The sequence below is a fragment of the Antechinus flavipes genome, chromosome 6 (genome assembly GCF_016432865.1).
Source record: "Antechinus flavipes isolate AdamAnt ecotype Samford, QLD, Australia chromosome 6, AdamAnt_v2, whole genome shotgun sequence".
Lineage (NCBI taxonomy): Eukaryota > Metazoa > Chordata > Mammalia > Dasyuromorphia > Dasyuridae > Antechinus > Antechinus flavipes.
In genome coordinates this window covers 258,605,602-258,619,314 of record NC_067403.1, presented here as the reverse complement: position 1 = coordinate 258,619,314, position 13,713 = coordinate 258,605,602, and the positions used below count along the sequence as shown (strand labels likewise).

The 13,713-nt window shown below is 41.1% G+C and overlaps 1 protein-coding gene across 1 annotated transcript; it reads left to right on the top strand.

Moving 5' to 3' along the window:
- The first annotated feature begins 1,241 nt into the window (after positions 1-1,241).
- LOC127541711 (mas-related G-protein coupled receptor member A-like) lies at positions 1,242-3,364 on the top strand. The gene is made up of 2 exons (XM_051966928.1): positions 1,242-1,269; positions 2,364-3,364. Exons 1-2 carry the CDS (start codon positions 1,242-1,244, stop codon positions 3,362-3,364), a joined length of 1,029 nt encoding a protein of 342 aa, XP_051822888.1.
- Positions 3,365-13,713: the final 10,349 nt, after the last annotated feature.

Sequence of the window (13,713 nt, the reverse complement as noted above, 5' to 3'; positions counted from 1 at the left end):
CACTCAAAGCCTCATTCCAATACCTACTTGTAGTTTGAAAAAACCTGAGCCTCTTCAATCTGTATAAAACTCTGGCAACAAGAGAATACACAATTTCTTTTCAGAAAAGTTCTGTAAGAGCTTGAAAAGGACCTAATGGACCTGTGAACAATAGGGAATGTTTTTTTCTTTCCCTCAAGTGTAACTACCATGACTGAAATACATGCAAGGATAATGGGAAAGACCAGTTAATTGGGGATAATGGGCCAGATCAATCTAACATATTATTCCTCTTAAGTCCTACTGTAAAGGTCAGTGTTAACAGAGAATCAAAGTCTTTTCCAAAGCAACACCATTCAGGAAGTTTTATCTGCACTTGAAAGCTTTAGGGAATTTATTACCTGACATCAGAGTTTGGAAAAAATCTTCATCTCTCCAGTAAGAAAGCAAATAGAAAGTCTTTTAGACTAGGTAAGTATAACTGGGAGAAGGGGAGGGGACTGTATATAATGGAAAGAGAGGAACTATCCTGAATCTTGCTCCTATCTTCACTCTCATGTCCCAGTGAGAACAGATACATGCCTCAATTGCAGTATCAGGGACAGGAATCTGGGAAGGAAAAAGGGAAGTTTAGAGTCTGGACCCTTTCTTCATCATTATTTGTCTTCGTCGAATCAATTGAAGATTTTGGTGAGTTTAATTCTTTATAAATTTGTGTGCACAGCTGGAAAACATTAGCCTGGGAAGTGGGGAGCAGCAGAAAATTCTGCGTCTGAGGTCTTATGCTTTCTTTTCCCCTTGGAGGGCAAAAACAACATCCAACCTTCAAACTCTTTGTAATATGGCCCCCAGCTGGGAGGGAGAATCAGTTTGGAGCCCTTAAGTAGTCTCTGAACAAGGCCATGAAAGATCATGTTCCCAATCCTCCAGATGCAGGTTCTGGCTCAGGATATGAGTGAATCCCACATCTCCTTAATTTTTTCCTATTCTTAGTCTGAGTTAACTGATGTATCCTTTCCCAGACATTTGGCCCTAAATCTCATCATTTGTCAATAAAGAGAAACTGAAGCCATAGCAATCAACAATCCCATATGTCTACTGTTAGGCATATTCTGTGCTGATCAATTATCTGGTTTGGCATAAGGTGAACACCTGGGGTTGCATTCTGCTCTCCCCTGCCTCCTCTCAGTAGGACAGCAGCTACTTCAAGATAGGGATGATTTCATTGTCCTTGTATTCCAACACCAAGCTCAGTGGTAAAAATGAGTCTGGAGCCAGAATCTCCAAGAGGTAAGTACCGAGCAAATGTTTATTGCAGTTTGACACAGAAAAATCAGGGAAGAAACTGTTTCATTTCCTTCTCTCCTTTCTAGAAGTGGTTGACTAAGGATGTGGAACATATCGAATTTAGCTCATGTGATAGTTAGTTGTGGTGATGTAAAGATTTAAAATGTCCAGCCTGCAATAAGATAGACTGAGGGAAAGCTCTGAGCCAATGACAGTTTATTAAAGGGTCTGTGGTCCCTTCAGATCTTACTCCTGGAAAATAGGTGCAAATATATTTTATTCCTTTTGTACATATAAAGACTCATTTAGTTATCTAATTTCCTCCCATTACAATATTTTCAACACAATCAATTTTGATTTAAAATGATTAGTGACAATAACTAAATCTCAGTGCACATGTTTCCATTATTTTTTGTTGCTTATATTTAGAATATAAATTCATGATTACTCTCCCACCCTCTCAGTACTGCTTCCTTGTTTCTTTCAGTTACCCAAAGAAATCCCAGAACAAAGCCAGAGTTAAGAGATAATCCTTTCTCTATCAATCAATTAATCAGGATGTATTTTATGAAACAATTCTTTTAGAGTCTTATCAAAAGATGTAATTGAGGAACAAAATTGCTTTAGTCAAATTTGCCAAATGGATTCACCCATTGAAAGCGCTGTTTTGGTTCAATCTCTAGTATATAGAAGAGCTGGCTAAATTTCCATTCTCTAGACTTTTTGCCCAAGTGTAACCACAGGAAGAAAAAATGAGAATGATGCAGAGTTTAGCAATGTTCTAAACTGATCTTGAGAGATAGATCAATAAAATCCCATGTATCTCATGTATCAGCAATGTCCTTTGGAAACTTATTTAATAACCTACAAGAGGCTGGTTTCTGAATGAGTAAATAGGAATGAAAAAGTCTTCATTCTAATTGAACAATTGGTTACCAATATGAGTGAAATAACCCTTTCTCTCACTAGTAAGTGAGACTAGAATATTATTCATTGCTTACCTTTGACCTACACTTGTGGGGAGGAGAGGCTCTAACTCTTGAAGGCGGAGATGGGAGTAAGCCCTTCTCTGTCTCTGCATCCCCAGGGCATCTGAGAGGAACAGGGCTTTCTGGGGCTGGGACCCCCCACCATGGCTGTGTCCCCTACACCCCAGCAACAGGAATATGGTAATGGCAGTGCTACGGAGGGAAGGCTAAATGAGAGTGAGGCTTCTGGGACACCTGGAGGATTTCATTCTTATGACTGGATGGACGTGTTCTCTCTGCTTGTTACCTCCCTTGGGCTGCTGGGGAACGGAACGGTCCTGTGGCTCCTGGGCTTCCGCATCAGGAGGACCCCCTATTCTGTCTACATCCTCAACCTGGCGGGGGCCGACGCCCTCTTCCTGTGCTGCTCTTTTCTGATCTCCTTGAGAAGACTTGCTACCTGTTTTTATTATATAATGTACATGGTCGTGCTCTACCTCCAATGCATGTCCTACACTGCGGGCCTGAGCCTCCTGGCGGCGATCAGCACCGAGCGCTGTCTCTCCGCACTCTTCCCCCTCTGGTACCGATGTCGCCGCCCCAAGCACACGTCGGCCGCGGTCTGCGCCGGGCTCTGGGCTCAGGCCGGAGTGATCGAAGTCACAGAGTTTGTCACTCGGAATTATTTGGCCCCTCGCCGTTTCTGCAACTTCCTCACTATCTATTTTGTGTGTTTCGTCCTCCTCACCTGCATCCTGTGCGTGTCCAGCCTGACTCTGCTGCTGCGGGTCCAGTGCAGCTCCCGGCGCCGGCGGCCCCCCAGACTCTACCTCCTGGTCCTGCTCACAGTCCTTGTGTTCCTGCTCTGCGGCCTGCCCTGGGGGATCGAAGGTTTCATAAATGATCGCTTCAGAATAGAACTTATGCCAGATATCCTCCCTCATTCCCTGGCTTGTGTGAACAGCAGCGTGAACCCCTTCATTTACTTCTTCCTGGGAAAACAAGGGCATAAAGGGAGGGAGTCTCTCAGGCTGATCCTGCAGAGAGCCCTGGGGGAGGAGCAGGAGGTGGGAGGTGGGATGAGGGACATCCCCCACACCAACACCCAGGAGACTTCATCAGGAGGCTAAGAACAAGAAGCCCACAGATGAAGCCTAAGAAATAAGCCCCTGCTCCAGGCCACTTGCAGCCCCTTCCCACCTCCCTGCCATGAAAAGCACAATTTCCTCTGTCATTCTTTAGCTTTATGTCCAGAGTTTCCATTCTAAGGGATGAGCAAACATTTATTAGGTGTAAGCCAGGCAGGTGGGGATGGCAGAAGGTAGAGCTCCAGGATCTGGAATGGGAACAACTGGGATCTGGCCTGAGACACTTGCCAACTTTGTGACCCTGGGCAAATCACTTAACTCTGTTTACCTCAATTTGCTCATCTGTAAAATGAGCTAGAGACAGAAATGGCAAAACACTCCATTCTCTGCCAAGAAAACTCCAAATGCATTGACAAAGACTCACATGATTGCAGAACAAAATTATACCAGGAACCCTCCTGTGTGCTTTACAAATATCTCATTTAATCCTCACAATATACCTGAGAGGTAAGTGCTCTAAGGATATCCATTTTACACTTGAGGAAACTGAGGCAGGAAGAGATTCAGTGTATGTGAGACTGGATTGGAATTCAGATCTTCTTGACCCAGGCCCTCTGCTCTGTGCTCTTTGAAGCCCTCTAGCTTGCTGGAGGCTTCTTTACCTAGGAAGTGAGGTCCAGGGTCTCACCTGCCACCAACCCAGAGGAAACTTCTACAAGAAATGGCCCTTGTCCTAAACAGTACAGGAAGAAGGAATCCATCCTCGAAGGGCCCAGGCCAACCTGTCATTTTGTAAATGAAGGCATGGATTCAGGTCAGACTCTTCAAGGTTCTAGGAACTATGACCCGCCCACCTGGTCTCCTCTCAGATTTGATCCACTAGGTTCCTTCAGGCCTCTGGGTACCTACTCCAACTCTATCCTCTGTTCCCCCTCCCTTCCCTGCCAGGACTCCTTTCTCTTCTCCCCACCCTTCCTCTCTCAGCTGAGCCAAATCCTTTTCTCTTAGATAAAGGGCAAGACTGGCTCAGCATTCTTTCTTGTGTCCTCTCTGTCCAGGTCTCTCTGGGTTTCTCTGACTCTATTCCAATCTCTCCTCACTCTTCATGCCCCAGTTCCTGATGAATGCAGGTGTTGTAGGGGTGATATATGACAGGGCACAAACTAATGAGACCAGTACAAGGAGACACATCATTTCACACAAATATATACAATATGCATACCACACAGGAAACACACACATATACACTCAAGAACCATTTCCTAGGTAATATCTCAATTGGGAAAATCATTCAGCCCCATTTGATTCCTCAAGTGACAATGACCTTTTTTCTTAGTGATTTCAAGTTCCATATTATACTTGGTTCAGACACCAAATGGTGTAAACTCATGGTTCTTCTTAACTTTTATTATCCATGTGATCAACTATGCTGATATTTTTCTTTATATTAAACCATTTCAATATTCCTTGTATAACTTCCCCTCAGTCATAATGGACAATGTATATAAAGGTTCCTGTTGGAAGGGGAGCACAGGAGCAATGAATTTATTTGAACATCGGAACACAAAAGGGAATGTTTGACCAAGGTGGAGAGGTTAGCAGAGGGATGCTGATCGACAAGAAAGAGATCAGGAAATTGCTCAGGATGGTGGTGTAGCTGCATTAACAGGGTTTCTGAAAAGCATTTTGGTAATGAGATAAACATTTTACCTCAGTAAAATAATTGTAAGTAACAAAAAGGTTTGCAAACAACTTTGTGTAGCTTGAAAATGAGCCGACTATTCATAGCATGCACAGTGTGCTCTGCCTTGTACTAATGTAGACACCAGCAAAAAAAAGGGAATTTCATCATCCTACCGTAAGTCAAGAAGACCTTCTCAAGGAATCCCTGTCCATATTCTAAAGGGGCAGATAAAGCTCTTCACTCCCTCAAGTATTTCTAGAAGCTGCCTCTCCAAACTTTTGAATGAATTGTCACAAAATTATACCTGGAATATGGGTCCTCCTATTTTCCCCATGTTTTTCATCTAATTAGAAGATGTAAACATGTGACCTCTTCAGGTAAGTTACAAGAGAACCAAAAAAAATTTGAACTGAAAATCAAATTAAATATGGATTAAAATGCCTAGTAACAATACTTCAATGCACATATATTTCTAAAGTCTTATACCACAATAAACAAGTTCACAAGTTTAGCATTCAGTAGTTAATAGTAATGATCTTATTCAATTTCAGAATAATGATTCCAATTTAAACTAAACACAGCCTCAAAGTTTAAGGTGACAGAAACCTGCCCTTTCCAATCCATCCACAGGGCTTTAAGAAATTAGTGGACACCAGTTCCAGTGATCCTGTGATGAAGAGAGCCATCTGCACTCAGAGAGAGGACTGTGGGAACTGAGTGTGGGTCACAACATAGCAGTTTCCTTTTTTGTTGTTGTTTATTTGCATTTTGCTTTCTCTCCTTATTTTCTTTTTTGATCTGATTTTTCTTGTGCAGTATGATGATTGCATAAATGTATGTTTGTGTATATATACATATATATATACTCATATATATTGGATTTAACATATTTTAACATGTTTCATATATATTGGCTTACTTACCATCTAGGGGAGGGGGTGAAGGAAAGGAGAGGGAAATTTGAAATACAAGGTTTTGCAAGAGTCAATGTTGGGAAATTATCTATGCATGTACTTTGAAAAATAAAAAGCTTTAATTTAAAAAAAAAAGACATTGGCATACTTTAGGACCCTGGGGGGAAAAGGTTGGAAAAATTTGGACCCAGGTATCCTACTACAGGTCTGTGGACCAGTGACTACTCCATCCCTCATGTCAAAAATGGGGGGAGCATGTCAAAGATACTGAAGCACAAGCACAAACCTTAGAAGAATTGAGGGATAAAGACATAGACCACTGTTCTCAATTGGTGACCATTGATCAAGGATGGTTATATCCTTCAGTCTATCCAATGAAAATGCTTGGGTCTTTTGCTTTTTTACGTCTTGGACAAGCCAGAAGCTGGCCAGGTTTCAGGAGCACATGGGGGAGTTGGGATAGCTCCCAGCAGTGTGTGGGTCTCTCCCTGAAAGAAGTAAATAAATGCTTTCTCTTTGTATCTGATGATGTCTCTGATTAATTAATTGGGAAATGGGGTTTTGCACCAGATCCCACACACACTACTAAAAATACTTTTGACAGGAAAGTTCCAGTCCCAATCCTCAATATCTGTCTTTCACAATCCCAGCATCCCAGAAAAGTAGAGTCGATGCAAAAGGAAAAGATCTATCTAAGGAGTCCCCAAATAAATCCAACCAATAGCACCCTGCACCCCAGGAAAGAAACTGAGCTTTCCTGGAGAACATGCTACTCTGAAAAAGTGGGCCTTAAATTGGGGAACCTTCTTATCTTTAGAGGAAGGAGGCCAGCAGGTTTGCTAGACCTGAAGATCTAGCACACTAGCAATTTGAAATTTAGCACTTACCTAGCAATTCTTAATAGCCTACAAAGTGGTAAAAGAGAGTTAAGGAAGATAAGGTAGGATAGGGGTTTTCTTGCAGACAAATCAGGAGCAAAAAGATTTTAATTGCTTCACAATTCTTTATTAGACAGTAGTCCCTGGGCTGTGACCCACCTTTTCTATCTCCTGGGGAGCAGAAATTCTGGGGACGAGGGCTGTAAATCTCTGTCTTCTGCTGGAATTTTCTGCTTCCAGCTGGAAAGGGCTGTCATTCATCAGGTGGATAAAGTTTATATTCTACAACTAAAACACATCTTACATAAAAGAGAACTACCTTTCTGGACACATGGCAAGGACTTATCCTAGAAACTTAGGATGCAGTAAGTTTTCATTTTTCATTATCATTACTAATATGCCACTAAAATCCCATCAACAATGAATGGTCACTGTGATTTCTTAGAGATGAATTAGTAATAATAATTTTGGAAAGTCAGTATTTAAGCATCAGAAATAGCAGCATCCAAGGGAGGACTCAGCCATAATGAAATTGGAAATTTCCATTCTGTATTTGCTGTTTTAGTGGAAGCCCTCATTTAAATTGGATGCTGTAATGTCCGGGATAGCTTTCTGGAGGGCCTCAGGATCAGTCAAAGTCAGGATCAATCACAATCCTGGGTTTTTAGGAGGAGAAATGAAGGAGGTAGGCAAGCTGCCATGTGTCTGGTCAAGGATGGATCCTGTACTCTGAAGTCTGGAGCCTGAAGTCTTGAGCAACCTGTGGTAGAGAGACTCTGAATTTCTCCCTCAGCCATCCAATCCTTCCTAGGATTACCTCACCACAACACATTCAGCAAGCTCTAATTGTGAGGAGATCCATCATATCACCATTATCACCTAAGTATATGTTTATAGAACCATTATCTCACATTGAGTAGCCACTTAGCCTTAAGTACTCTGCTGTCTTGGATTCAAGTACACCTTTTCAGAGTTCCAGTCCTCTGCAATCCTTCCAGCCCTCTACAGGATGACTTTCCATTAAATGTCAGCAAGAGTATATTTGACTATCCAGGGAGGATCTCAGATTTAAAACACTTGGCCAATTTCAGGGTTGTGTTGCTTCATCTATGGGATTATTCCCTGGAAATCCATATGGAAGAAGATTAAAATTTTCAATGGAAAAGGGAGAAATAGTCATTCAATGCTAAAATGATGAACTGAAAAATTAGTTGAATTTACATTAAAGATCCCAAATCTACAGCTTAATTAAAGTTAGTTCTAAATGAATTTAAGCAGAATGATTGAAAATCAACTTAAAATACTTAAATTATCAACTGAGAATTAGTTTTTTTCAGAATTAATTTGAAAGGCTAAAATATTTATGATATTTCTAAGGCATGGATGTATGTTTATCAGTGGCAAAATATTATAAAATATATTGTTATAAAATATATACAAAAGACTACTTCTATCCTTCCTCATTCAAAATAAACTACTTTGGCTGCAAAAGTTTATTTAGTGGAACAAATTATTTATTGGATGCAATTCTGTCCCATTTTCCTGATTTAAGGAATCATAGATTCTATGGCCTATTAATTTGGAAGGAAAGGGAAAATTTCAGGTAAAAATGGTTCCCAGAGTTTCCCAAGCCACTTGGAGGCAAACTCTATCAAGATAGAGACAGAGAGAGACAGAGACAGAGACAGAGACAGAGATAGAGATAGAGACAGAGAGAAATAGAGAGAGACGGGGAGACAGAGTGAGAGAGGGAGAGAGAGAGAGAGAGAGAGAGAGAGAGAGAGAGAGAGAGAGAGACGAGGTGGGGGGGGGGAAGTATTTCCTGAGGAGAAGCTGAAAGAGATACACCCTTCTTTGTATTTGGGATCACAAGAGGATTTTAGGACTTGGGAAGTTGGGGACACAGAAATTCCCCATCTAGAGGGAAACTGAGGCTAACACCAGGACATGAGGAAAGAGTTTGGGGGAGCCTATCACACATTTAGAGAGGCTGGACATAACTCCAAGCTGCAGAGATCCTTTATCATTAAGGAGGCAATCTAATCAGGACAGTCTTGGACCTTGAATCTCTCCTTCAAGGACAAAAAATTAACTTAGGAAAAGTTCAGGTTAGTTTCAATTGCAAAGATAAGGCAAACTGGGTCTAGCAAAAAAAAAAAAAAAATGAAAGCACAGAGACAGGAATAATATAGAGAAAAGTACATTTTTAAAATTTTAGATGGACAGGCATTACTATTGCAACACTGGGGACTCAAACACCTCTAAAAACCCAAAAAGCTACCCTTAGCCATAGAGAAGTGGGGTTATTCGTTTGACCTCCTTATTTTCAGGTCCATTACTCACTACTCAGTGACCAAAGTGGTTCCCAACTGTGACATCCCCGCTTTAGATGAGAAGTAAGAAAATATTAGGGTTTACATATCTTAACTTTTTGTCTCAAAAAATGGGACAGTTCTTCCATGTCTTTTTTCTATGTTGATGTTTCTGTACAGAATGTCTCCATCAGGTTTGTTCTGTGAGCTAGATTCTGTTACCTGGAAAGATTTAAAATACAGCCAGCAAGAAAAAAACTTGTATAATGTAGTTTGAATGCTAGGAAAACTTTTTAACATTCTTGACTCTCGCCTTAAAAGGAGAAAAAGCCTGACTTTTTCCTTTGGATCCCAGCTCTGCCCAAGTGTACAGACATAAAATTAGCTAATTAAAATTATAGAACTGCCAAATAATGTCTTAGCAGATTCTCAAGGTTTTGAGAGCAACAGTTAAGCACCTTGGCAATTAGTCATTTTAAGATTGCAAGAAAAATTCTTGAAACATTAGGGATAATTCCTGGAATTTGCCCCATTCTGAAAGAAGGGAGTAAAAAAAAAATTAAAATGTAACTTTTTGCTTATTCTTCCTTGATTTCTATCTTGTCTGAAGTCCCTTCTGTTGCATTGGGAAAGTATCCCAGAAACCTGATCATTGAGCATGCTCCACTCCCTGGAGTCTTAAGTGTATCTCAGTGGTGGAGATTGCTAACAAGACTGATGCAGCAACAGCCATGGAGACCCCATATACCTTATCCAAACACCTTGCCAATGCAGCTTGAGGAAATAGAGGTCAGGACCATGGTCAGCATTCCCTCCATCCTGGCACTTGAAACTACCATCAAAGGGAGATCCTGGCACCAACTGCCCCAACCTTCAGCAGCTTCTGTCCAGCAACTTCCTGAGAAGAATCTGAGTGCCTCTGGCAGTGTTCAACAGGCAGTGTAAGATGAGAAAGCCACTCAAGCTCTGCATTTGGTAAGTCCACTGTTCTCTATTGCAGTTTGGGATATGTATTAGCTGTGTAATTTCTGGCAAATTATTTTCTCTGTGTCCAGTTTTCTGATTTGTAAAGAGAAATAATGATTGTTGTTGTGACGATCACATGATTGCAAAAGTGCTTAGCATAAAACAAATGCAATATGAATGTTCACTGCTTTATGATATATAATTGCTTCATATTTGATATCTTCGTATCGATTTTTCGATATGACCAACATACAATGACATTGTTGAGACAAATGATTTTTGGGTGTGTGTCAAGTAATTTGGAAGCAAATTCGACTAGATGAAGGCCTCCCCAAGACTAAGAGGACACTGATAAAGGAAAGAAAGTCTCTTTCTCTTTCTTCCTCCTTCCCTCTTCCATGACTGGAGGAGGGATACATAGATGAAGGGGTGAGGGGAACAGAAAGAAACAATACTCAGTTCTCTGAAATTTGTTATTTGGGATATGACAGTATAAGCAGTTTTAAAGGAGCTCTAATCAAAGCCCACTAAAGGGATGTGTAAATCATAGTCTATTTGCACTGACTGTGTTAAGAGAAGATTTAAGAATCTGGGAACATTAGGAAAACAGAACATTCTTCTCAAAACCCAGTCAGTGAATGACTTACTGATGGGTGCAGTTTTCTTGAAAATGGACAAAGGAAGGCAGGTTACTCTGTGGTGAGTCTCAATAGCACCTTGGAGTCTAAGTCACTCTCCCCCTGAAACCTCTGCTCAGAGGGCCAAACTCTCCCCTCATCAAAGCTTTTACACAGATGCCCCCCACACGAAGGAAAGTCAAACTGCTTTTGGTTTTTGTTGGCATCTTTACTAATTGAACAGAAGCCATCCTTTATAAGGCTAAAGGAAATCTTGCCTCATTTTGGCCTGCCCAGTTCTTTGTAGAGTGTCATTAGCCCAGTTTCACTTCTCAAATAACCCAAGTTGTGGCCAAGGCACTTATGATTAATTATGATCTCCACATTGCATGTTATCTTCTCTACCCAATGCCTAATGCCTTTTCAACATTATGGTCCCTGCATCCTAGGTCACCTCAGCACTCCTTTCACTCTGTATAATGCCGCTGTTCCTTCCATTAACCTATTCCTTTGAGGAGACAGAAGCAGGGATTGGGGAAAATGTTCTTTGGTATTTATCCTAGGAAAAGCTGTCTGGATGTGAGACACTCATGATAACCTCGTCTATTCTCCCCCACACATACACTCTTCCTCTGGGTGGGGTTCCTGGTTACTCTCCCTTAACCCCCATACTAACTTACTTTTGTTTACTCTTTTTTTTTTGCTCACTTTTGATCCTTGCGTTTTTAATCTACTTGTGGACATCGTTTCTTCCAGACTCCAAATAATGAAATTTCAACTACTTGGCTGACCTCATACCTGACTCTGACACTCAACATTCCCTGGGTACTGCTGTCACTGCCTTTGAGTCATGTGTCTCCCCTCCTCAGTCTGGACCCCACTAGACAAGGCCAGGTCTACAATCCTTATCAGCCTGAAACAGCTCCAGAAGATGCAACTTTTCTCCCTTTATCACAAATTAATTTAGGCTACAAACTGCTTGAGAGCAGATTGATAGGTTGACGTTTCTAGGGGAAATATAGCAGTAATCCTGAGGTCTCCCCACTTTAGAATTGCTATTGTTCTAATAATCTGTTTGTTGGTGATTTTAAAGTCTCCTGGTCTTAGGAATACTATAGCAGAGTCTTGCAAACATTGTTGACTACCAGATAACTATCTGTTGATCAGGATGACAGGGTTTCTGAGACAAATGATGAGGTGCACACCAGACTAGTCCTCAGCCCCACCTCTACACCATAAAATTCAATATTGCAGGGCATACCAGACCATGCTTCAGTTCTATCTCTAAGCCATAAAATTAGCAGATCAGTGACATGAAGAACTGAATCTCTGTCGGTTCCTACAAATTTATCTTCTTGCTTCTGGTGCTTTGCTAAATCCTTTGGAACTTAGTCCACTGCAATTGGTGTTACAATTATAATAAACTTTGCCCCTTGACTGGGAGATGGGTTCAAATCTTCACATTCTGTTGAGATACCTTATGACTCCATTCTACAACTTCATCCTTTTGGGGTCTACTTTTGAACCTCAACAATATTGTATATTTATGGGTGTATATTCCCATATGTTCTTACAGATATATATATTGTACATGTATATTCTATGAATAAAGAAACATATGTGTGGATGTAACTGTATATATCTGTCTTCATAACTGTATATATATGTTTTCTGATTTGCACCTTGAAATCCAGAACTCCAGCCAGTTCAAGTCTTACTTCATATCCCCTTGTAGTTTAGGGAAGTCTCAGACTCTATAGAGAGCTCTGGTAATCGGAGAATACACAATTTCTCTTTCAGAAAAGTTCTGTGATCATTGGGAGGGATCTCATGAACCAGGTGGACCACAGGGAATATTTTTTTCCTCAAAATGTAGCTACCATGATTGATAAACATGCCAGGATAATGGGAAAAATCAGTGCATTGGGAATAATGGGCACATCAATCTAACAGTAATTCCTCTTAAGTCCTAGAGTACAGGTTGGTGTTTACAGAGAATCAAAGTCTTTCCCAGAGCAACACTATTTAGGAAGCTTTATCTGCACTTGAAGGCTTTGGGGAGTTCATCACCTGAGGTTGGTGTCTGGGAAATCTACACCCTTTCTATCTAAAAGCAAATAGAATTTTTAAAATTTGTGTGTGTGTGTGTGTATGTATGTATGTAACTGGGAGAAGGGAGGGGCAGAATATAATGGTAAGGAAGAAACTGCCTGAATCCTGCTCCTAATCCCACCCTCATGCCTCAGTGAGAAAGACAGTTACATGCATTAACATCAAGACCAGGCACAGGAGGCATTAGGAACTTGAGGAGGAAAAAGGGAAGTTCAGATTCTGGGGCCTTTCCTCATCGTTATTTGTCATCCTTGGATTTACTGAATATTTTGGTGAGTTTAACTCTTTCTTTATACATTTGCTCATAGTTGGGAAATATCAGTCAGGGAAGTAGGGAACTCCAGAAGTTTCTGCTGTTGTGTTTTCATATTTTCTTTTACTCCAGAAGGGGACGAATAGCCCCCGACCTTCAGATATTTTGTAATAGGGCCCTCCAGTAATGAGTGAGAGTGTGTTTGGAATGTTCAGAAACCTCTAAACACCAAGGATTTGTAAGATCTTATTCCCAGTCCCTCTGGTTCAGGCTGAGTGGACCCTACATCTCCTTGATTTTCCCCTCTTCTTGATCTGGGTAAACAGACATTTGCCCCTAAAACTCATCATTTGTCAACAAGGAGAAACTGAAACCATAGAAATCACCAATTCAGATATCTGCTGTCAGTCATGTTCTATTCTGGCCAATTACCTGGTTTGGCAGGAGGCAAACACCTGGGGCTGCATCCTGCTGCCCTCTGCCTCCTCTCAGTAAGGTATCAGCTACTTCAGGATAAGGACAGTTTCACTGTCTTTGTATTCCTACACCAAGCCTAGTGGTACAAATGAGTCTGGGCCCAGAATCTCCAAGATGTAGGTACTCAGCAAATATTTATTGCAGTTTGACAAAGAAAATCAGTGAAGAGCTTGTTTCA